At 35.5% G+C, this 22,028-nt stretch overlaps 2 protein-coding genes across 6 annotated transcripts; both read left to right on the forward strand.

The window, feature by feature from the left end:
- Nucleotides 1-3,680: 3,680 nt before the first annotated feature.
- LOC114181866 (CRM-domain containing factor CFM2, chloroplastic-like) lies at nucleotides 3,681-12,168 on the forward strand. 2 transcript variants are annotated; one of them, XM_085672731.1, is made up of 12 exons: nucleotides 3,681-4,364; nucleotides 5,732-6,263; nucleotides 6,334-6,464; nucleotides 7,419-7,712; nucleotides 7,796-7,952; nucleotides 8,082-8,371; nucleotides 8,886-8,945; nucleotides 9,034-9,090; nucleotides 9,959-10,720; nucleotides 10,834-11,047; nucleotides 11,417-11,547; nucleotides 11,665-12,168. In XM_085672731.1, the coding sequence occupies exons 1-12, from the start codon at nucleotides 3,729-3,731 to the stop codon at nucleotides 11,965-11,967; spliced, it is 3,567 nt and encodes a 1,188-aa protein (XP_085528857.1). In that variant the 5' UTR covers nucleotides 3,681-3,728; the 3' UTR covers nucleotides 11,968-12,168. The 2 variants fall into 2 exon arrangements, with proteins under 2 accessions (XP_085528857.1, XP_027924277.2); XM_028068476.2 differs by having other exon boundaries at nucleotides 3,682-4,364; nucleotides 9,977-10,720.
- Nucleotides 12,169-13,301: 1,133 nt separating this feature from the next.
- Nucleotides 13,302-21,713, forward strand: LOC114181833 (CRM-domain containing factor CFM2, chloroplastic-like). Of its 4 annotated transcripts, none has more exons than XR_003603939.2 (12): nucleotides 13,313-14,282; nucleotides 15,096-15,627; nucleotides 15,700-15,830; nucleotides 16,866-17,159; nucleotides 17,247-17,403; nucleotides 17,555-17,844; nucleotides 18,395-18,454; nucleotides 18,538-19,254; nucleotides 19,352-19,568; nucleotides 20,482-20,612; nucleotides 20,737-21,316; nucleotides 21,473-21,713. XR_003603939.2 is itself a non-coding variant. In XM_028068426.2 (11 exons), the coding sequence occupies exons 1-11, from the start codon at nucleotides 13,701-13,703 to the stop codon at nucleotides 20,920-20,922; spliced, it is 3,297 nt and encodes a 1,098-aa protein (XP_027924227.2). In that variant the 5' UTR covers nucleotides 13,313-13,700; the 3' UTR covers nucleotides 20,923-21,429. The 4 variants fall into 4 exon arrangements, 1 of the variants encoding a protein (XP_027924227.2); XR_003603938.2 differs by having other exon boundaries at nucleotides 21,496-21,713; XR_003603940.2 differs by lacking the exon at nucleotides 21,473-21,713 and having other exon boundaries at nucleotides 13,302-14,282; nucleotides 19,352-19,564; nucleotides 20,737-21,429.
- Nucleotides 21,714-22,028: the final 315 nt, after the last annotated feature.

Genomic DNA, 22,028 nt, shown 5'->3' on the forward strand with positions numbered 1-22,028 from the left:
TCTTATTTGTTAAGTACTTTCAAAATGATCCTTCAATTATTCGTTGTCTTAATTTGGTTTTCATATTTTCTAAAGTGTTTTAATTTAGTTCTCTCCGTTTACTTTAAACAAACGTCGTTCAAACAATATTGAGGTGGCAAAATTGAACTGATACATGTCAAAGTTTTTAAGAAGAAGGAGCAATTGGCGTGGCATAAGTAGAAAATGGGTCTTTTTTTGTAGAAGTGAATCATGAAACCCTAATGGTTGGCTAGGTTCCTAAATTCATTCTCCTATTGTCTTTGTCTTTCATTGCTGTTGTGAATTCTTGTAACCATATTGTCCCCAGTTTGCAGTGTTGAGAGCCATGTCCCAAGTTAACTTGTGTAAGTCTTGCACATGTTCGGGCAACCAAAATCGTGGTGTGTCCTCTCTTGGTGGTGGGTGTGACTCCCATTTGTCAGTGTGGAGAGGTTGCTGTCATGAGAACTTCCAGAACAACTAGGAATGTTGGGAAGACATTTTGGGGTTGCCCAAATTTCAAGGTTAGATCCGTAATTGTTGTTTCTGATTTTTTGTTGTTGTAATTATTGATTGTAAATATTTTTTATTTGTTTGTTCTTGATTTGATCAACGGAGAGGAAATAAAAAATGTGTTTGGTGTAATTATTTCAAGTGGTGTGGAGAAGATCATATTGATGACAAAGATGATTTTATCTTCAGACAGAGGAAGAAGATTTATAGTTTAGAGAAAAGTAATAAGTTGTATGAGAAACGAGTGAAGCGATTAATAGGAATTGTTTGTGTTGTAGTTAATGTAGTCTTAGTTTCAATGTTGATCAAAAGTATAGATAACACCTCGAAGTAAGTCCATTTGTCTTGGTCACAAGATAATATGCTTGTTTGGCCATTAACATATTTAACTCCATCCTCATTCACGAAGTGCCCCCATGGTGGATAACCACTTCAAACTTGTCATTGTCCATCAAAATTTGTGACTATTGATTGTAAACCTAGGAAATGTCCAGATACCCACAACAACATACTTTTATTACCAATAATACCACCTACACACCGACATAATACACTAAACCCCATTAAAGGGGGACCACAAACTACACACACTAATTTGAAAATGGTGGAACAACACAAAAGCATCGAAAACACTAAACAAATACTAAACAGAAAACGATATACAAGCCTCGAAATAAAAAACCTAAACCCAACTACATATTCCACCCAAAACTCCCCAAATAAAGTAATTAAACGCACAATCCAAAATCCCTAAAATGTAGTTCGAAAAAATTAGAAGCAAAACTGACCTCGATTGTTCAATGCCTTCGATCAAAATGATGACAGTCAGACCAATGCAATGCCTATTGATCCTAATCACGCTCGCAATCCTTCAATCCGATAAGAACCCGATCCCAATTCCATCGTGAACAACCCTAATTCCTTCGAAAGCTACTGATCTTCCACATAAGCGCATGGTTACAGACCACATAATTAAAAGTGAAACATAATTAAAAAGTCATGTCACTGTTCTGTAGTAATTTTAACGATGTTAACTTTAAAGACTAAATTAAGTCACCTTTAAAAATATGAAAACTAATTTGAGACTAGGAATAATTGTACGATCATTTTAAAACCACTTACCAAATAAGAGACACTAACACAAAAAAGACCTATAACGTCACCCATATAACGTCTGTCCAGAAAAAGTCCCATGTTAAAAACGACCGGTGGTATTTTTGTAAATTATTTGACTTTTTTAACATCTGTCCATTCCAACATAGACATAATTTAATGTCTGATCTACAGTACCCTGTCATTATGTAAAAATTAACGTCTGAGCTCTTTGCCCTCGACTTAATTTAACGTCTGACCCACTCTGCCTCGACTTAATTTAACGTCTGACCCCTTCTGCACCGATGTTAAGTAACGTCTGACCACGCAGTCCTGACATCAATTTTTGGGTTTTCTCTGTGCGAAACGCAGAAACCCTAACTGTTTCGTCGCGCCACCAATTTTTCTTGAAGCTTCTCCGTCAGCGACCACCATTCTGAGCTCCTCTAAGTAATTTTTGAACGTTTTTCACCACCAAACTTGTTGGGACTTGATTATGGATTGATTTTAGGCGTTTTGAACCGAATATTTTCCGTTTTCATCCCCATTTGCAGTGTTTCGCGATCCTTCCCATCGGTGACCATTATTTTGACCTCCTCTAGGTGAGTTTCAAACATTTTTCACCATCAAACTGGTTGGGAATTCATTGTGGATTGATTTTAGGCATTTTCAACTGAATATTATGTGTTTTCATCCCCGTTTGCATCGTTTTGAGATTATTTTGCTTATTATCTCTTTTTTATTGTATGTATATAATTGCTTGTATTTTTTTATTTGCAATTATAATTTTTATCTTAGATTTTTTTTAGTGTTTTTGGCCTATTTCTTTTTTTAATTGAATTTTTATAATAATATTTGTAAAATTATGAAATAAAATTATATTTATTGTTATTTGTAAAATTGGACTAATTGTATTTGATTTTTTAATATTATTGTTGCATTAATTTTTGTTTTATGTATGTATATTTATTATGGATTCATTATGGACCAAGGTCGATCTTCCATCTATGGATTCATTGAACCTCAAATCATTCAACCTTCGGGAAACTCACATGACCACATCAAACTTTATTTGCAAACATGGATGGTTGAGTCAAATAGAGAGATCTACTTTGCGCCATACATTGATGCGTATGTGTTTTTGCTAGTAATATTTTATGAAGCATTATTAATTATTTCTGCTAAGTACTTGTGATTGATGGTAGGTATCATTGGCAACTATGTGTCATCATTCCAAGACAATGCACAATTGTATGGTTTTATTTATGCCATAGGAAGATTCCACCTGCTTTGAAAAACATGTTACAAGAGTAAGTATTAATATTTTTCAATCCTAACCTATGTATCTACTTAGTTATAAAAACTAACACATGTTTTATGTTTCCAAAATTTCATTAGAATTGTGAGTAAGCCTAGAGGCCAACAACTTAAAGTATTATATCCAAAGGTTAGAACTCATTTAGTTTAAAGTTATTAATTTTTGTATGTCAACTTATTATGACTTTGATATGTGTTTATTTTATTTGTAATGTTTAATGTAACAAACAAGAAGATTCATGAGAATTGTGTATATTAGTTTAGAATATATGTTGAAACTTAAGTGTTATTAGATATAATTGTAACTCCATAATTATGTTGAAATTATTATGAAACTGTTCTGGGAATCTGTTGATGTTGTAGTGTGGGAATGTTGTAAAAACAACCAAATTTAAAAAAAAAAAACAGAGCAGTTTGACATTTGGTGGTGCTCTGACAGACGTTATTTAACGTCTGAGCTTACTATGGCTGACGTTATTTAACATCTGTCAGAGCCCAACAGAAGTTAAATTACTCTATTTTTTGACTCCATTTAGCGTGCGAAAATTGACGTTTGCTGCCTTTAGCTCCGATGTTGGATAACGTCGAACTCCTATTACCCCGATATTAAGTGACGTTTATTCTGTTTTAACGTTATCCGGTACGACATTGGTATTTCGGCATGCATGAAAGGTCGAAAATATTGGACCTTATGTTTGTGAGAACTAAATTAACTTACATTTTTTTTATTACATTCAAGAATTTTGGGTGCAATGCAATAACATTTCATATTCTCCACATCAATGAAGTAACTAACTCCTACTGTAATGTTGCTTCCTGCAGCTCACTTCCACTTCTTCCACACTTTTCCTCTCTCTTCTTCTTCTTTGCACTTTTTCCCTCTTCAATTCCCCATAACCAAAACCAAATTCTTCAGTCGTTGTTCCGCAACCAACTATGAAACCGGATCCCGTGGCTCCTCCGCCATCGAACATATGGCGGAAAAGCTCCGCCGCCTCGGCATCACCGAATCGCCTACCTCCAACTCCTCCGGCGGCGAAATTCGCGTGCTGTTCCCTCACGAACTGCCGAAGCAGCGCGGGGAGGAAATGTTCGAGCCGAGTTGGAGCACGCCGCTGAACCCGGTGCCGGTCCCTGGGAGCGGCATCGCGGTGCTGAGCGCGAGGGAGGTGGAGAGGCGGAGAAAGCGGAGGAAAGAGGAATTAATGAGGCGGAAGGAGCCGGTGCCGACGCTGGCGGAGCTGAGCCTCCCGGACTCCGAGATTCGGCGGCTGACGACGCTAGGGTTTGCGGCGAGGCGGAAGGTGCGGCTTGCGAAGGCTGGCGTCACGGAGCGGATGGTGAACGTGATTCACGAGCTGTGGAAGCACACCGAGGTGGTGAGGGTCTTTTGTGAGGAGTTTTCTAGATTTGACATGAGAAGGACTCATGATGTGTTGGAGGTAAGTTAACAAACACAACTGCCACTTTTTGTATGGAATTTTTGTTTGTTTGTTTACACTGTTTTCTTTCGCTTCCATGGATACTCATTCCTGAAATTGGATTAAGCTTTTCAATAAATTTCTTTATCAACACTATGTTTGAACAGAATCTAAGAAGAGGGAGGAATTAAGGTTTTTTTTTTTTTTTTTTTATGTGGTAAAATCAATTTATGCAGTTAGCCTTACAACTTTCGTAAAAACTATCTCAACTTTTTGGAGGTGCATAAATCAATTTTAGCTTGTGTGAAAGAAAAGAAGATTTATTTAAAATCAACTTACATACTTGTGAAACAGTCTCTCATTTGACCATTTTTTGAAAGTTTTGATGTATAAATTGATTTAATGTATGAAAAAATTCAATTTGTTTTGCCTTCTTCCGATACTGGGTGGATAAACCTATCTACAACACCCCGGCATAAGAAATTAAAAGGGTAAAATGAATAGGGTTTCTCATACAAACCAAAATCAACTTGTGAACTTCAGTGGAAGCTTTTTTAATTTAGTTTTGTAAAAGGCTAAGGGACATGAGTTGGTATTAAAAAAGCATAGCTTGTTTTACCTTCTTGTTTTCTTGTTCTGCAAGTTTTTATGGTGAAGTTTATTTAAACTAAGACTTTATTTTCTTATCCTACAGGAAGTGCTTCTTGAGAAATTTATTCAAATAGAATTTTAGTGCAGTGAAATTGAGATTTGGCTTTGTAAACGACACTTTTGTTTATCCTTTTTACTCAGTTAAAATCCAAGGAAAACTCTTCAGCTATGTAAGTAAATGTAGGAAAATCCCATGTGGTTCAGAACTCAACAATGCAGCTCTTGGAGTTGTTAAACGTTAGTGTTCATGAGTGAATATAGAAAAATCCCATGTGGTTCTAAACCCAGCAATGCAACTATTGAAGTTGTTAAACTATTAAGTAAGTATTCTGCCTGTGCACCAGTGAATAATTGACACCAATTTGCAGGGTTTGATTAAGTTCCGGGTCCTGGTTAAGTCTGTATATTTTTCCCCTATAAAATTACAACAGTGTTACTTTATTTTCAGGTTGTCTCTAGTTTACAAAGTATTGTTAAAGGAAATAAAATAAAAGGATTTGTTGCTTTTATTGTTACCCGGGCAAATTTTGAGTCAGGTGGCAAAGTGAAAATAAAGTGTTATATTTATATTTATAAGTTAAAGCATATAAAGTGAAGAGCTCTTTACCTCTCCCATCAATAACCTATAGTTGGAGAGCTATCTGCATTTTATCCTTTTTTCTCCAGTATGATATCATATTATGGTGCCCCTTGTATAAATGATTTGATTGTATCCTTTCTTTTTCTTTCATTGTCAGAGAAAAACTGGTGGCCTCGTTGTTTGGAGATCTGGAACTAAGGTAATACTGTACAGAGGGACTGATTATAAGTATCCTAACTTCCTATCAGATAAAGTTTCGAGACAAGACAACACTAGTGATGATGCTTCGCAACTTGTCAACAGCGATGATAAATATTTCTATAAAAGTGAGAGTCACTTATCTGAATCAAATTCAGCAGCATGTGCTCTGGAAAATTCAAATGCCAAAACAGCAAAACCTGCACTGATACTAGGTGTTGGTACTCCCAATAAAGTACGATTTCAACTGCCTGATGAGGCAGAGCTAGCTGAAGATACAGACTGCTTGCTAATGGGGCTTGGGCCAAGATTTACTGATTGGTGGGGAAGTGACCCTCTGCCTGTTGATGCTGATCTTCTGCCTGCCGTTGACCCTGGTTATAGAAAGCCTTTTCGTCTTCTTCCATATGGTGTGAATCCTAAACTAACAGCTGATGAAATGACCACTTTGAAGAGACTTGGCAGACCTCTACCTTGTCATTTTGCATTAGGTAAGTTTCTGCTACTTTTTCTTACCTGACCAAAATTAGGTTTAATTGCTTCTCTTCTTTTGTTTCACAGGGAGAAACAGAAACCTTCAAGGATTGGCTGCTGCAATTATTAGGCTTTGGGAAAGATGTGAGATAGCCAAGATTGCTGTGAAAAGAGGTGTGCAGAATACCAGCAGTAAAATAATGGCTGCAGAGTTAAAGGTCAGTTATTGTTTTCACTGTTAATTTTCAGATTTTATGAAATTTAGCGCATATAATATGAATAATTTCTTAGAATTTAGGTCGTATACTAGTCAATATATACTACATTTTAGTCGTATACTAGTCAATATGGTAATAAACCTCCTCCTTTGAGGTTGCAATTAAAGCAAACTTTAAAGAGGTCACATCTAAGGTGGGATTGATAGTGGTAACTGCAATTAAAGCTGGTTTTCAACACTCCCTCTCATGCTCAAGACGTTGCCTGGAGTCTGGCAAATGCAGTTGGCCCAACACCCTGGTACCATCTTAGAATATAAGTTTGAGCTTAACTTAACTCTACAAAATTAGTTTATAGGGTGAGATTTTGAATCTTATTTGTATATATCACTAGTCAATGTGGGACTAAACCGTGTTGGCCATATATTGAGAGTCTATGTGGGATTAAACCACCGCTCTTGAGATTGCAATTAAGACAACTCTCAAAGAGGCTCCAAGTAGTCATAAATTGTTAAATAGTTCTTTTAGTACTTGTGATTACTAAAGATTGTAATCACCTTGTGATGTTCTTTTATTTGGTGTAATTAAAATAAGTAAAATGTATCTTGTGAATAATTCTTAATGTTTTGATCTCTGCACGACTCTTGAGGACAGGAATAATAGACCTGAAGATTTGGAACTGATAGGGTTGGCTTTTTACTTATTTCTTTTCTCTTTTTCCTGAGATGAATAAAAAGACATAGATCCACTATCGTTTTTTAATTTAATATTACATCATTGGTATGCAAACTGTCAGAGGAACCTGTTAAACATAGGTTTTGTAGCAATAGTAACCACCTAAATTTTAATTGTAATTTGTAATATTTTTTATGGTTGATTTGAAAAGATTTAATTACATTTGAATCTTGTATAAAAATCAAAATGATATATATTATAAAAATATCTGCTTCTCTGCAGCGTCTGACAGGAGGAATTCTCCTTTCCCGGGATAGAGAATTTTTTGCTCTGTATCGAGGAAAGGACTACTTGTCAGCTACAATGTCTTCAGTCATTAAAAAGCGTGCGAAAAATAAAATGCACGAACCTAAGGCTAGAAACAGTTCATCTGCTAAAGTCACTCCAGAACAGAAAGGGGGAACCATAGAGTGTGATTCTGAAGTAAAGGTTAGGAACTTCCAGAAGGATACTAAACGACCAATGTTGACTAAGGCTGAGTTAGCTATCAAAAGAATTAGCATCAAATTGTCAATGGTACGATTTCATTAAAAAAAATCCAATTTGGTAGTTTTTAGATTTTCTTTTTGAGTTACAGATGGTATAGGTTTGACATACAGGCATTAGAAAAGAAAGCAAAGGCGGAAAAAATTCTAGCTGATCTGATAAATGCAGAGAGTCCCCGAGAACAAGAACTTGATAAAGAGGGTATTACTAAAGAAGAGAAATACATGCTGCGGAGGATTGGCTTGATGATGAAACCCTTCCTGTTACTAGGTGATTTGTGAAGATGATTTTTGAAGTTAACAACCATAGATAGTTGATTGTTCTAAATTTGGAAAAAATGCATGACATCTTTAAAGCTATTTAAAATACATGATAACAACTTTTTCTGATTATTCTCAGGTAGACGAGGAGTTTTTGATGGAACAGTAGAAAATATGCATCTTCATTGGAAGTATCGGGAGCTTGTGAAGATAATATGTAACGGAAGCCTGGAAGATGTTCATCAGATATCTTTGACCTTAGAGGCAGAAAGTGGTGGAATATTAGTGGCAGTAGAGAGAGTGAGAAAGGGCTTTGCAATCATTGTGTATCGTGGAAAGAATTATAGTGCCCCTCCTTGTCTGAGGGTTCGAAAGCTTTTAAATAAAAGGCAAGCTTTGAAGCGTTCTATAGAGGCACAGCGCCGTGAGGTAAAATAGTCATCTTCAACTTGTATTGGAGTAGGAGTAATTTGTTTCAACCTTCGTGAAAAATAAGAAGGATGGGGCAGATATTTATTGCCTGTTAGTTACACTACATGTAAAATTGTAACTATAGGTTGGTTTTTCACGAGCTTTCAGAAAATTATCTTTTCTGTAATTTTTTGTTTCAACATTTCATTTGTGAAAAATAAGGGTAGAATGGGGCTGAGATTTATTTGCCTATTACACATGTAAAATGATGACTGTAGGTTGTCTAGCACCAGCTTTCAGAAAAATAACCTTTTCTATCAATTTTTTTTAAATACCTGCGTAAAAAAGTAATGTTTATTTTATGTTGGATATGAAATTTGAAAAGCACTTTTTTTAGACCATATATATATATATATATATATATGTGTGTGTGTGTGTGTGTGTGTGTTTTCTTTTTCGATGAAGGAATTGACTGCTGATCTTATATGATATTAACACCATCACCTTATTCCTTTTAACTCATTTCTTGCAGTCGTACAAGCGTCGTATTTTGATGCTAGAAAAGAAAATAAATGAACTGAAACTTCAGATGGTAAGTGGTCCACATTTTTAGTATTGTGTTGATGAAATATTTCTCCCCTTGATTTGGGTTATGTAATATGGAGTGTTCACCTGATTAGGTGGAAGGTAACGAGGCTAACAGTAAGCAGATAGTTGAAGCGTGGAGATTTGACATGGTAAACTATCTCATGATACTTCTTCAACTCTAATCTCCTTTCCACAGTACAAATACAATATTATTAGCATTTTTGTTACATCAGGCCAGACTATATGATCTTTTATAAATGTTTAGGGTTAACAGATAACATCAAACTTACGGGCCTTTTTCTTTTTATTCTATTTTTAGTGGAAATAAAGAGGAAGGATATGGTCCATGATAATTATAAGTATTTAGGGTTGACAGCTGACCTCTAACTTAAAGTGCCGTTTCTTTTATGTCTTGGTGGTAATAGGAAGAAGGATATGTTGAGGAGATAAGATGGAAATACCAAATCTCCACTGTATATTTGAGGAAAAATATAAATGAAGCTTTTTTGAGGGTTCCATGTATACAAACACGTCTCCTTAAATTGTCATGAAGTAAGAGCGAAATATTTCCTTTGTTAGTTGTTTTTCTGCAAGATTGTAATGGTGTAATTTTACCCTTTCGGATGATAGAACACAGCAGCATGCAAAATCTCTCAACACCCAAACATGAAACTCGTGTACATTCGTTGTTTTATAGTCAAATGACTAAAACTAGAAGACACTCATTGTATGTGAAGGGATTAATTGTAAAATAATAGTAACTGACTATACTTTACGGTTTAATGAAATAAAAAAAAAAGTGTTATATGGTACTGAATTGTGCTAAATTAATCCTTATGTGAATTATTGTGGCCATGATTTAAGCACATGATTTCAGAGAGTTGCTTATGTTGTAATGATGATGGTCGAAATGAAAAGTGATAACGGTATGGGAGTATTTGACTAGTAGAAGTTTAGTAAGAATTATTATTGCATTGTTGTTGCTGGTATTGGGTCTGTAAATAATATCTGAAATAGTTTATGGCACAATTCAAGGCTACAGACAAACAAGAAGCTTTTTCAAATTTCATAAATTGGAATTCTCCTAAAGAAGCATCTGTTGACAATCAACAAGCAATACAGGAGCAGCCAGTTGAGCTGATTGATAGCGGTGGAATTAATCAAGGTGAACAAGATAATTCTGTCAGTTGGAAATCTCCTAGAGAAGCTTCTGTTGACAATCAACAAGCAATACAGGAGCAGCCAATTGAGCTGATTGATAGTGGTGAATCGCATCAAAGCGAACAAGAAAATTCTATAAATTGGAATTCTCCTACAGAAGCTTCCGTTGACAATCAACAAGCACTACAAGAGCAGCCGATTGAGCTTATTGATGGATGTGGAGCTCATCATGGTGTACCAAAACATTCCATAAATTGGAATTCTCCTAAAGAAGTTTCTCTTGAAAATCTACAAGTAATACAGGAGTACTCTGTTCAGCTTATTAATGGACTTGGAGCTCGCCAAGATGAACCAAAAAATTCCATAAATTGGAATTCGCCTAAAGAAGCTTCTGTTGACAATCTAGAAGGAATACATGATCAGCCAGATGAGCTGATCGATAGTAGTGGAGCTCATCAAGGTGAACCAGAAAATTTCACTAGTTGGAATTCTTCAATAAAAGCTTCCATTAGCAATCTGCAAGCAGTACAGCACAAACCAGTTGAGCTGATTGATGGGAGTGGAGCTCGACGAGATGAACCAGAATCCTGGCCTAGTTTAATTCACAAGGAAACACAAGTAAGCACAGCTTATAGATTAAAATTGAACTGTTGACAGCAATTATCATTTGACTTGTTTTTAGCTTATTTCTTTCTTAGTTATTGATTTGGTAAAATTATCGAGGATTTCAGTTGGATGAAATGAGTGATTCTGATAATGAGCATTGCATCTCCAATAGCAAGGCAATGGAGCCATCATCATCGTCATCATCAAAAAATGATCCTGAACCATCAGTTCCAGTGATAAATATGAGTTTCCCTTCTAGATCTCTGCATCTTTCAACCAAAGAGAGGCTTCTTCTACGGAAGCAGGCCTTAAAGATGAAGCAACCTGTTGTTGTCATAGGTATTGTTTTCAGCTATACTTTCATTTTGCCAATATTGATTGTTCTAGGTTGTCAGGCGAGGTGGGGGCGATGTTCCGCCTTAGTGACATAAACTAGTTTTAGCAGTGACCGACTAGCTCTAGGTTTTGGTCTTTGTTAAATCGTTACAATAAAGAATTGACAAAAACTGTTCGCGTTTCCTTTCTTACTTCAATTGATGTCAACATCTTGAAAAAAAATCATTCTGGATGATGTATTAATTACTTTTTCTCCACTAGGCTCTGGAACTGCTACCTACTGTTGTATTTCTTTTGTATTTTCCTGCAATTATGCTAATTGGGAGGAATCATCTCATCTTCTCTCTCTTTCTATGGCCATACAATTCTCAGGAAAGAGCAATATTGTGTCTTCTGTTGTGCAAGCAATTAAACTTCATTTTGAACAGTACCCTCTTGCTATAGTTAATGTCAAAGGAAGGTCAAAAGAGACCACAGTTCAGGAGCTGGTGTTCAAGCTAGAGGTGCGCATGCTTAGAATTCCTTCGACTTCCTCATCTCTTCTTAAATCTTTCTTCCTTACCTCGAGCAATAAATACTCTCTCCATGCTAACTTTTTCTTTTCTCTGTTATTCTTGCAGCAAGAAACAGGTTCCCTTCTAGTCTCTCGGGAGCCTAGTAACATCATACTATATAGGGGTTGGCCAGCAGATGAACCAATCAATGCAAAAAATGTTAATAAAATGAGTAAAGATAGAGGGATAACATCCAATGTCTCCACTGGGTATACACACAGGAGCAGGAACACGAAAAGAAGAATAAGTATGATAGGGAGAAGAAGAATTGGTACTAGGATAGGGAAAAGAAGTATTGGTAGGACAAGCTCTAGGTCAAATTTTAATTTTAGGAGAAACTCTTCCCCCATCTTTAGCCCTAGTTCGTAACACCATAATTTAGTAATGTTATGTCAGGGAAAATTTGGGGGTGATTGAAGGGTACTGAAATTTTTAGTGGGAAGAACACCCAGCAAGAACCGAAAAAGAAATACTATAGGAAAGAAGCCTCCACTAATTTTGAAGCCTTCCTTCACTCCTCAAAGTGCATAGTTTTTTGTTTGTCAAACGTGTTTTTTCTCTGGGACTCAACTCACATGTCTCATCACATCTCCGTCCCAGGTACAAAGTCATAATACTCAATATACTTGAATCATATTTGGGCAATAAAAGAAGAAAAAAAAATGTATAAATATGAAATATGTAACTGTCTAAAAAACATAAAGGGATGAATGCACATTTAAAAGTTACATAGAATATGAAGATTGCATTTGTAAAACCAAGGGAGGTGAATGTTATCTAGGATAATCTTATGAAAAATAATTACAATTTTTCCTGGTAAAATGAACATTGAGTGGAAATGAAAGAAAAATATTTTTTTTTACATTTAAATTAGGTAAAAGAAATATTAGGTGATAGCAATAAAAACAATTTTAGAAGCATAAAAAGTATTTTATTCAATTTTATTTACTTTTATATTATTATTTAATATTTCTTGTTAAAATTTAGTTGAAGTATCCAATTATATTAAAAAAGACCATTTATAGTTGAGATTAGTGTTCGTAAAAGGGAAATTTTTAAAACGTTTTGCCTTAACTAGTGTCATCCATTTTTAAATTAAAAGAAATATAACAAATTATGTTAAAATTCCATATTAAAAGTAAAATAAATCAAATCAAATGATGAAATTAAAAAGGACGAGGGTGAAAATAAGTAAAAGAGAACAAAAAAATGAGAAGATTTTTAAGATACTTGGATTAGTAAAAAAAAAAGGGATTAATATAAATATATAATCTTTTTATCAATTTTATTATTTTCTCTCTTTCCTTTTCTATTTTTTTTTTCAATATATTTATTTTCTTTGTGTTTTTTTTCTTTCAACCCTTCTACTTTAATTCCTTCCAAAGAAAAAAAAAATCGCCTCTCAAATGAAGTAGATATTTAGTATATATATTTTTTTCTTAAGAAAAGAAGATAAAGGAAAATGGAACTGCCTTTCTAATTATTAATAAGGGTGGCAAACCATAAACTCATTTCAAAGCAATTTTAACTTGACTTGATAGCCTTCAAATAGAGACTAGATAAATATTATGGATGAAATAGAAACGAGTAAAAATATGTGAAAAATAATATATATATATATATATATATATATATATATATATATATATATATATATATATATATATTAAGTGCTAATTGATGACAAATAAAGAAAAAGAAAGAGAGAGTGAGAAAAAAATAGATGGTAAATAGTATTGATAAATCTTGCCTTCTCCTAAGATACATTGTAGTATTTTCATACATTATTTACCATGTGCAAAACCCATTATTAAATATTTCTATAACTCCATAACCTTCTTAGTTAGTTGTAAACGCGACTCCCAATCGTATATTATAACTAAATACATTCGTGGAAAAGAAAAAAAAAACTTTAAAAAACTTTAAAAAACCTTCAAATTTGAAGATAATTAATCTCATAAATTTACGTATAGTAATTTATAAAATTGAAACAATCGTATATATCTTGTTTTTTAGGATGGAAAGTTGATATTTATTGAAACACCATATAAAGTATCGTTATCCATGTCTATGTGCATGGAGTAACTCTCTGCTTCTCTCAAATGTTGCTTCCTGCAACTCACTTCCACTTCCACTTCCAATCCTTTCCTTCTTCTTCTTATTTTTCTTCCTCTTCTTCATATTCATTTTCTTCATCACTGCACATATTCCCTCTTCATTTCCCCAAACCCAAACTCAAATTCCTCATTCGTTGCTCCCACTCCGAAGCCGAAACCCTCCCTGACTCTGCCATTCAGCGAATAGCCGACAAGCTCCGCAGCCTTGGCATCGACGACCAGTCCTCCTCTTCTCTTCCCGCTACAGCCTCTGGCGCCGGCGAGATCTTCGTACCGCTTCCGGAGAACCTGCCGAAGCGGCGCGTCGGGCACACGATCGACCCGAGCTGGGCGAAGCAGGAGGAGCGGGTGCCGACGCTGGCGGAGCTGAGCCTGCCAAATGCGGAGATAAAGCGGCTGACGACGGTGGGGTTGAGGATAAGGCAGAAGCTGCGGGTGGGGAAGGCGGGGATCACGGAAGGGATCGTGAACGGGATTCATGAACGGTGGAGGAATTCAGAGGTCGTGAGAATCGCGTGCGATGATCTCTCTAGATTTAACATGAAAAGGACTCATGACTTGTTGGAGGTATGTAAACAAAGCAAAACAAAAACCCCATTGTTTCTGCTATTTGTTCACAATTGCTAGCATTTCAAAGTACAACGCTACAGTGTGTTAGGGAGTAGTCTGCTATCATTTTTTCCTATTGTTTGCGCTCTATGGAAATAACACAAGTTTGGAGTTGAAAGCCCTGGACATGTCACTCAGAATTAAGAATTATAGTAGCTAGAATTTTGGCTATATTTGGATAATATTTTTCAGAAACACTTGCAGGGGAACAAAATAGTAGCTGGAATTTTTTTCTTTGTTTTGGTAAATTTCTGGGTAAGCACTTATCGGTGAAAGAAATAGTAGGTAGAGTTTTGGTTGTGTGGATAAATTTCTCTAGATGTACTTATTAGATGAAAAAAAAAAAAAAAGATGAATTGAGTTTCTCTCATAAGTTAAATTCAAATTATAGCATGTTTGGTTGGACGTCATCAACCATTGACGCACGGCGCTCTGAAGTATTTCAATCTTGTTTCTACTATCTTTTTAGCATTTTAATGTGTTCATCTAATTGTACGTGTAACACAATATTCCATAAACCAAAGATACTCGTAAAATGGCAAAAACATAATTTTGGTTTTTTCCCTGATCCTGTTTTCTTTGCAAATTCTAGAAACGGATATAAACTAAAAATATGTCATTTATAATTATTAGTGAAAACTTATGAAATTAAAATTGAAAATAGAAAATAAACCTAACCTTACCATAGAGGGGCTATCTACATTTTATCCTTTTATGTACTTCAATGTGATTTCAGTGCCCCTTGTGTAACTATGTGATTGTCGCTGTCAGAGAAAAACTGGAGGCCTTGTTGTTTGGAGATCTGGAAGTAAGATAATATTATACAGAGGGCCTGATTATAAGTACCCTTACTTCCTATCTGATAAAGTTTTGAGAGATGACCAAAGTGGTGATGCTTTGCAACATCATATGGATGAGAATGATAAAGGTTGGGATAAAAGAGAGACCCACTTGTCTGAAAATAATTCAGTGACATACACTAGGCAAAGCTTAAATGCCCAAACGGCAAAACCAGCTTTGATACAAGGTGTTGGGACTCCCAGAAAAGTAAGATTTCAACTGCCAGGTGAGGCGGAGCTTGCTAAAGATGCAGACTACTTGTTAACAGGGATTGGGCCACGCTTTTTTGATTGGTGGGGATATGATCCTCTGCCTGTTGATGCTGATCTTCTACCAGCTGTTATTCCTGGATATAGAAAGCCTTTTCGCCTTCTTCCATATGGTGTGAAGCCGAAACTGACAGATGATGAAATGACCACAATGAGAAGGCTTGGCAAACATTTACCATGTCATTTTGCACTAGGTGAGTTTGCCTTACTTATTCTTATCTGACCAAAATTGGATGTAATTGTTTTCTTGTTCTTTTGTTTCACAGGTAGAAACAGGAAACTACAAGGATTGGCTGTTGCAATTATTAAGATTTGGGAAAGATGTGAGATTGTCAAAGTTGCTATAAAGAGAGGTGTGGAGAATACTGATGGCGAGGTAATGGCTGAAGAGATAAAGGTCAGTTTTTCTTTCTGATATTTTTCAAATATATGAAATTTGGCACTTAAGATTTAAACATTGTGGTAAATGAAAGTGTATGTTGTATTTATTGCTGTCAATCAACCACTATCATTCATTGATACCATATTGTAAATTATTCGAGGTGATGATTAGCAAGTATATTTCACCCTGGATGGTAATGAAATTTGCATATTTGCTGTCATTTTTATTTTCGTTCTGCTTCTCATACTTGAAAATTTATGACAAAAGTGGATGCCAGATATGTTTGCATTACATCAAATTGTATCGGATGTTTCCAATCATTGGTAAAATTTCGTAGGGCCTGAAAAGAAATTCCTAATTATGGTTGCTACAGCTTACAAGTTCGAAATGACAATTAGACAGATTGTTTTAAAAAATTGTTTATTCATTCTCTCTTTTCCTTGTATAGTTTTTTCTTCATTGAGATTACTAGTCATAGTTTGGTGGAAAACATCTAGCATACTACGTTTAGAGTACTCTGATTGATGAGTGTGAGTCAAAATGGAATAATCAAAAGATCACGAGATGTCATATAGTATACTCTGTCAGAATGTAATTAATGATTAAAATTCAGGTTTTAATAGTAAGCTGAACCCAATACCACACAAAGAACACCTGCAACAAGCCAAGTTAGGCTTAAAGTCTGCTTCTTAATAAATTTAATCATAAAATTCTTATCAATTTTGACTTGTCTTGAGAACAGGAATGACAGCCCTGAAATCATGTTTAAAACTCATGTAGTTGACTTTTGTCCCAAGAGACGTACAGAAGAACTCAAAGATCCACTATCAGTTTTATATTGATTGTATTACTGATTTGACTGACTGTTAAGGCAGCTAGTTAAGGTTTTGTAGCAACATGGAACAGAAAACATTTTTTTTTTGGTAAATACTAGCTTGAGATAGTTGTTTTAAGAACTTAAATAAAACACAATCTTGTTCATGAGCAAAAACAGTATATAATACTTTATATCTCAACTTCAGTTCAATAAAAAGATATATTTCTCTGCAGTATCTGACTGGAGGTACTCTCCTTGCTCGGGATAAAGAATTCATTGTTTTCTATAGAGGAAAGGACTTCTTGCCAGCTGCAGTGTCATCAGCAATTGAACAACGGAGGAGTATTGGAATGTATAAGCTGAAAACTAGAAATAGTTTGTCAATTACAGATGCTCCAGATCTGAATTATGGAACCATAGAGTATGATTCCGAAGTGCAGGGTATGAACTTCCAGAAAGATACTAAACCCGGAATATTGACTGAGGCTGAGAAAACTACTAAAAGCACCAGCATAAAATTGTCAATGGTATGATTTAATTAACAAGCACCAATTTGCTCCTTTTCAACTGTTTTCTTTTAGAGTTAAAGAGGGTATAGTCGCTTTCACATTCAGGCACTAGAAGAGAAAACAAAGGCTGAGAAACTTCTAGCAGAGCTGGAAAATGCAGAGAGCCCCCAAGAAGAAGAAATGAATAGAGAGGGTATTACTGAAGAAGAGAAATACATGTTGCGGAGGATTGGCTTGAAGATGGGTCCCTTCCTGTTACTAGGTGATTTTTGAAGATGACGTTTGAAATTCATAATCATAGTTATTTGATTGTACTGAAGTTGGACTGAATGACTGACTGAGACTTCTATACCTTTTTGAAGTACTTGACTTAGACAACTTCTTTCCTTGATTAATCCTCTCTTCTTTCTCAGGTAGACGGGGTGTTTTTGATGGAACGGTAGAAAATATGCATCTTCATTGGAAGTATCGAGAACTTGTGAAGATAATATGTAATAAATGCCTGGAAGATGTCCAACAGATAGCTCAGACCTTAGCGGCAGAAAGTGGTGGAATATTAATTGCAGTAGAAAGACTACGCAAGGGCCATGCAATCATTGTGTATCGTGGAAAGAATTATAGTCGGCCTGCAAGTTTGAGGCCTCGAACACTTTTAAATAAAAGAGAAGCATTGAAGCGCTCTAAGGAAGCACAGCGTCGCCAGGTAATGGTGTCATCATTAACTTGTATTTGCAGAGGAGTGTCATCTGTTTTCTACAACTTTTTTTGAAAAAGAGAAATGGAAGTTAAGGTGGGAGACATTTACTTACCAGTATATCGCATGTGAAATGATTATTCTAGTTTATAGATTGGTTTTCCATCACCTTTAATAAAACGGATCTTTTATATGTAATTTCTTTTGAGTAATTTTCTTTTGAAAAATGTTTTTGATGTAAAATTTGAGAAGTACTTGTTTTTTTAACTTATACTATTTGAGCCGTTTTTCAGTGTTGTAAACATGATACTTTATTATAAGCATCAAACTCTAGCTTAAAACAAATGATTTGTTCTTTTTTCAATGCTTCAACTTTTTAAGAAGGGTTCATCTGAACATACTAAAATGTACAGTTGGTTCTCAACAGGTGAACACTACATGTGGTATAAGTCTTCAACCGTGTCACTCATTAGCCCCATCATTTGGAAAGGGTGTTGACTGCTAATCTTATATTTGCATAAATATCACAAACTTATTCCTTTGTCCTTGCTTCTTGCAGTCATTGAAGCTCCATGTTTTGAAGCTAGGTAGGAACATAGACAGATTGAAACTTCAAATGGTGAGTGGCCCTTGTTTTCTTTATTTTGTTCCTGCAATACATTTTTATTTCAATTAAGGAATATAGGTTATTCACGTTATTAGGCTCAAGATATGGAGGCAAACAGTCCGCAGACTCCTGTTGACAACCAACAAGCAATAAAGGAGCAACGAATTGAGCTGAGTGATAGTTATGGAGCTCATCAAGTTGAACCAGGAAATTCCATAAATTGGAATTCTCCTCATGAACCTTCTGTCGACAACCGACAAGCAATACAGGAGCAGTCAGTTGGGCTGGTTGATGGTGGTGGAGCTCTTAAAAGTGAAGCTGACAATTTCATAAATTGGAACCCTACCACAGAAACTTCTGTTGATAATCCACGAGCAATGCAAGGGCAGCCAGTTGAGCTGATAGATAATAGTGAAGCTCATCAAGGTGAACCAGAAATTTCTGCAAATTGGAAATTGCCTGAAGAAGCTCCTGTTGACAATCAAGAAGCAATACAGGATCAGCCTGTTGAGCTGGTTGATGGTGGTGGAGCTCTTAAAAGTGAGGCTGACAATTTCATAAATTGGAACCCTACCATAGAAACTTCTGTTGATAATCCACGAGCAATGCAGGGGCAGTCAGTTGAGCTGATAGATAATGGTGAAGCTCATCAAGGTGAACCAGAAATTTCTGCAAATTGGAATTTGCCTGAAGAAGCTCCTGTTGACAATCAGGAAGCAATACAGGATCAGCCTGTTGATCTGATTGATGGCGGTGGAGCTCATCAAGATAGACCAGTATACTGGCCTGGTGTGATTCCTAAAGATACAGTTGTAAGCACGTCACTTTGACTGATATCAAGGCTTCCTTTGATATTTTCTGAATTCTTGCTTCTTGTCTAAATATTAATTTGGTAATCTTGGACTTCAGTTAGATGGAGTTAGTGATTCTGTGGATGGCGTCTCAATTAACAAGGTAATGGAATCATCAGTCATATCATCGAAGAGTGATGCTGACCTATCAGCTCTGGTGAGAGATATGAGTTCAAATGAGTTACCTTCTGGATCTGTGTATCTTTCCAACAAAGAGAGACTTCTTCTGCGAAAGCAGGCACTAACTATGAAAAAGCGGTCTGTCCTTTCTGTAGGTATTGTTTTTGGCTTTATTTTCCTTTTGCCAATGTTGTTTGTTTGTTCTAGGTTGTCTCCACAGTGTCCGAGTCTAAGTTTATGCTATGCAGTCTTACTAAGATTTTTTTGTTTTGTAGCTCTATCTAGTGTGGCTTGCTACTTTCTCTTTTCTTTTTCTGCACTGGGGGGTTATTAATCACAGAAACTATAGCATGTTTCAGCGAAGATGGCTAACTAGCATTCTAGGTTGTGGTCCTTAAGTAGCGGTTGGCCTTGTTTTTGGTGGGGCTTCCCCTCTCCTTATGCTTGGTTGTGAGGATGGTGAGTATGTAATTAACATCCGTTGTTGTTTGGCGGAAGAGAAAGAGAAGAGGAATAATTTTAAAAAACAAGACATTGAACTATCTCGCACTTATTTTTGGTCATTCTTTTAATACCTTTTCGATTTCTCTTCAATCATACACTATTATACTTTATTTATCCCCTATTTCTATTTATTCATTTTATTTCTATCCAAACTTTTTCTCTCCTCTTGAACAAACAGAGCATAAAAGAAATTAGACCAATACAATGTTAAAGAAGCGATAGAAAATAAATGTAGCTTTAACATTTTTAATCAACAAAATTCAAAAACAGAAAGTTCCATAGAGAGCTAATTGGCGGAGCTTCTTGCTGAGAGGACAAGCTAGAAGGAGTACTTTAATTTTAATAATATCTTCGTTCTAGTTGATGTAAATTTTCAATTATTATCAATATCTTGAGTGGTCTTCATTGTAGATATATATTAAGTACTTTCTTTCCACGTGGATCTGGAGGCTGAAGTTGCTGTTTTATGCTTTGCCTTATCCCTTTTGTATTTTCCTGAAGTTATATTAGTTGGAAAGAATGTCTTAATCTCTTTATTGTTTTATGGCCGCAACTTCGTTTCAGGAAAGAGCAATAGTGTAACTGGTATTGCGAAAGCTATCAATGCTCACTTCCGGAAATACCCTCTTGCCGTAGTTAATGTCAAAGGAAGGGCAAAAGGGACCTCAGTTCAGGAGGTGGTGTCCAAGCTAGAGGTTCACACACTGAAAAAATTCCTTCCCTTTTTCTCATCTCTTCCTCATTGAATTTTCATTTCATGTGTTAGGCTAACATCATTCTCTAAATCCCTGAAATTTATTTTCTCTATTATTCTTGCAGCAAGCAACAGGTGCCGTTCTGGTCTCTCAGGAGCTTCACAAAGTCATACTGTACAGGGGTTGGGGGGAAGGAGAGCAACCTAGCACTGCTATAAATGTTAACAAACTGGGTCAAGAGGGAGCGGCAAAGCCCAGTGTCTCTCCTGAGCTCTGGGAAGCTATCAGAATTGAATGCGGATTGCAGTAACTAACATAACATTGCTGCTCATTACTGATAAAAAACATTGCCAATTTTCTCATCAACACAACACTAGGGTTTATAGAGATAGATCTACTTAGTCCAAATAACATGGGAATTGGTGGAAAAGAAATAGGAAATACACAAAAGGGAGAGGTTAAGTGTCTAAACTTCTGTCTGTATAAACTCATGTAATGGCTCCCTGATCAATTCAACCATGGATAGGTAAGTGTAGAAGTCCGTGATCAACAATCAAAGTCAATTATGGCGATGTGGCAAGTGACGTTGGATAGTTGATGTGGGCAGAGTGTTGAATGTTAGTAATGTGGTAGGTGACTAGGCAAAGCAGGTGCCGTCTTTGATTGATGATTGGACGTGACACAAGTTTTGCATTTGTAAGAATGTACGTGATCAGATAGTCATAAAATTTTGTGTCTTAACATATTAAATGTTCTAAATAATGTGTTTTCTGTGGCGAGGGTGAATATAAATTCAAGTTGATCAGATTTCCTTTTACACTCTAAAAATCTTGGATAACACCTTTTTCATTCTGAAATAGATATTTCGGAATGTCTTTTTCAGGATTTAGGGTTGGACTCTACTCATTTCCGGAGTGAAAGTGCTGGACTCAATATTTTCTCTTTTTCAAAATTCTCCTAAAAGGTATCATTTCTATTGCTATGCTCTTTGAGAAAGTGCAAATACAGACTGCAAAGTGAATGCACCAAACTGGAATTGAATGTTGATTCATACATCATTTTCTTATGTAATTAGATGTTAATTGATACGTCATTCTCTTATTCATATAACTTCTTTTACAGACATTTATGTGGCAACTAATTAAGGATTCTAATTCATCATTTAAATAAGGATTATTATGTCATATAAATAAAATGTTAGTTGATACATTATTTTCTAAGTTTATAACTTCTTTTACATCTCTTGTCACTTCAAAAGTTTCTCTCAACAGTTACATGAATTATTCATATTATTTTACTTTTTTATAAACACGTATATGTACTTGAAAAAAAATAAAGTTTTCTTGGTACATCATTTTATAGCTCTTGACACATTAAACAAGATTAACCATGATAATTTAGTAACTAATTTCACTG

This window comes from Vigna unguiculata, chromosome 4 (genome assembly GCF_037176805.1).
Source record: "Vigna unguiculata cultivar grain cowpea cultivar isolate G323 ecotype 2 chromosome 4, ASM3717680v1, whole genome shotgun sequence".
Taxonomy (NCBI): domain Eukaryota; kingdom Viridiplantae; phylum Streptophyta; class Magnoliopsida; order Fabales; family Fabaceae; genus Vigna; species Vigna unguiculata.

Excerpts from the sequence above, each read along its gene's own strand:
- LOC114181833 (XM_028068426.2), top strand. The coding sequence starts at position 13,701 with ATGTTGCTTCCTGCAACTCACTTCCACTTCCACTTCCAATCCTTTCCT. Across the intron at positions 14,283-15,095 it reads GGACTCATGACTTGTTGGAG|AGAAAAACTGGAGGCCTTGT; the intron begins GTATGTAAACAA and ends TGTCGCTGTCAG. Across the intron at positions 19,569-20,481 it reads GCGGTCTGTCCTTTCTGTAG|GAAAGAGCAATAGTGTAACT; the intron begins GTATTGTTTTTG and ends ACTTCGTTTCAG.
- LOC114181866 (XM_085672731.1), top strand. The coding sequence starts at position 3,729 with ATGTTGCTTCCTGCAGCTCACTTCCACTTCTTCCACACTTTTCCTCTC. Across the intron at positions 6,465-7,418 it reads TAATGGCTGCAGAGTTAAAG|CGTCTGACAGGAGGAATTCT; the intron begins GTCAGTTATTGT and ends GCTTCTCTGCAG. Across the intron at positions 8,372-8,885 it reads TAGAGGCACAGCGCCGTGAG|TCGTACAAGCGTCGTATTTT; the intron begins GTAAAATAGTCA and ends CATTTCTTGCAG.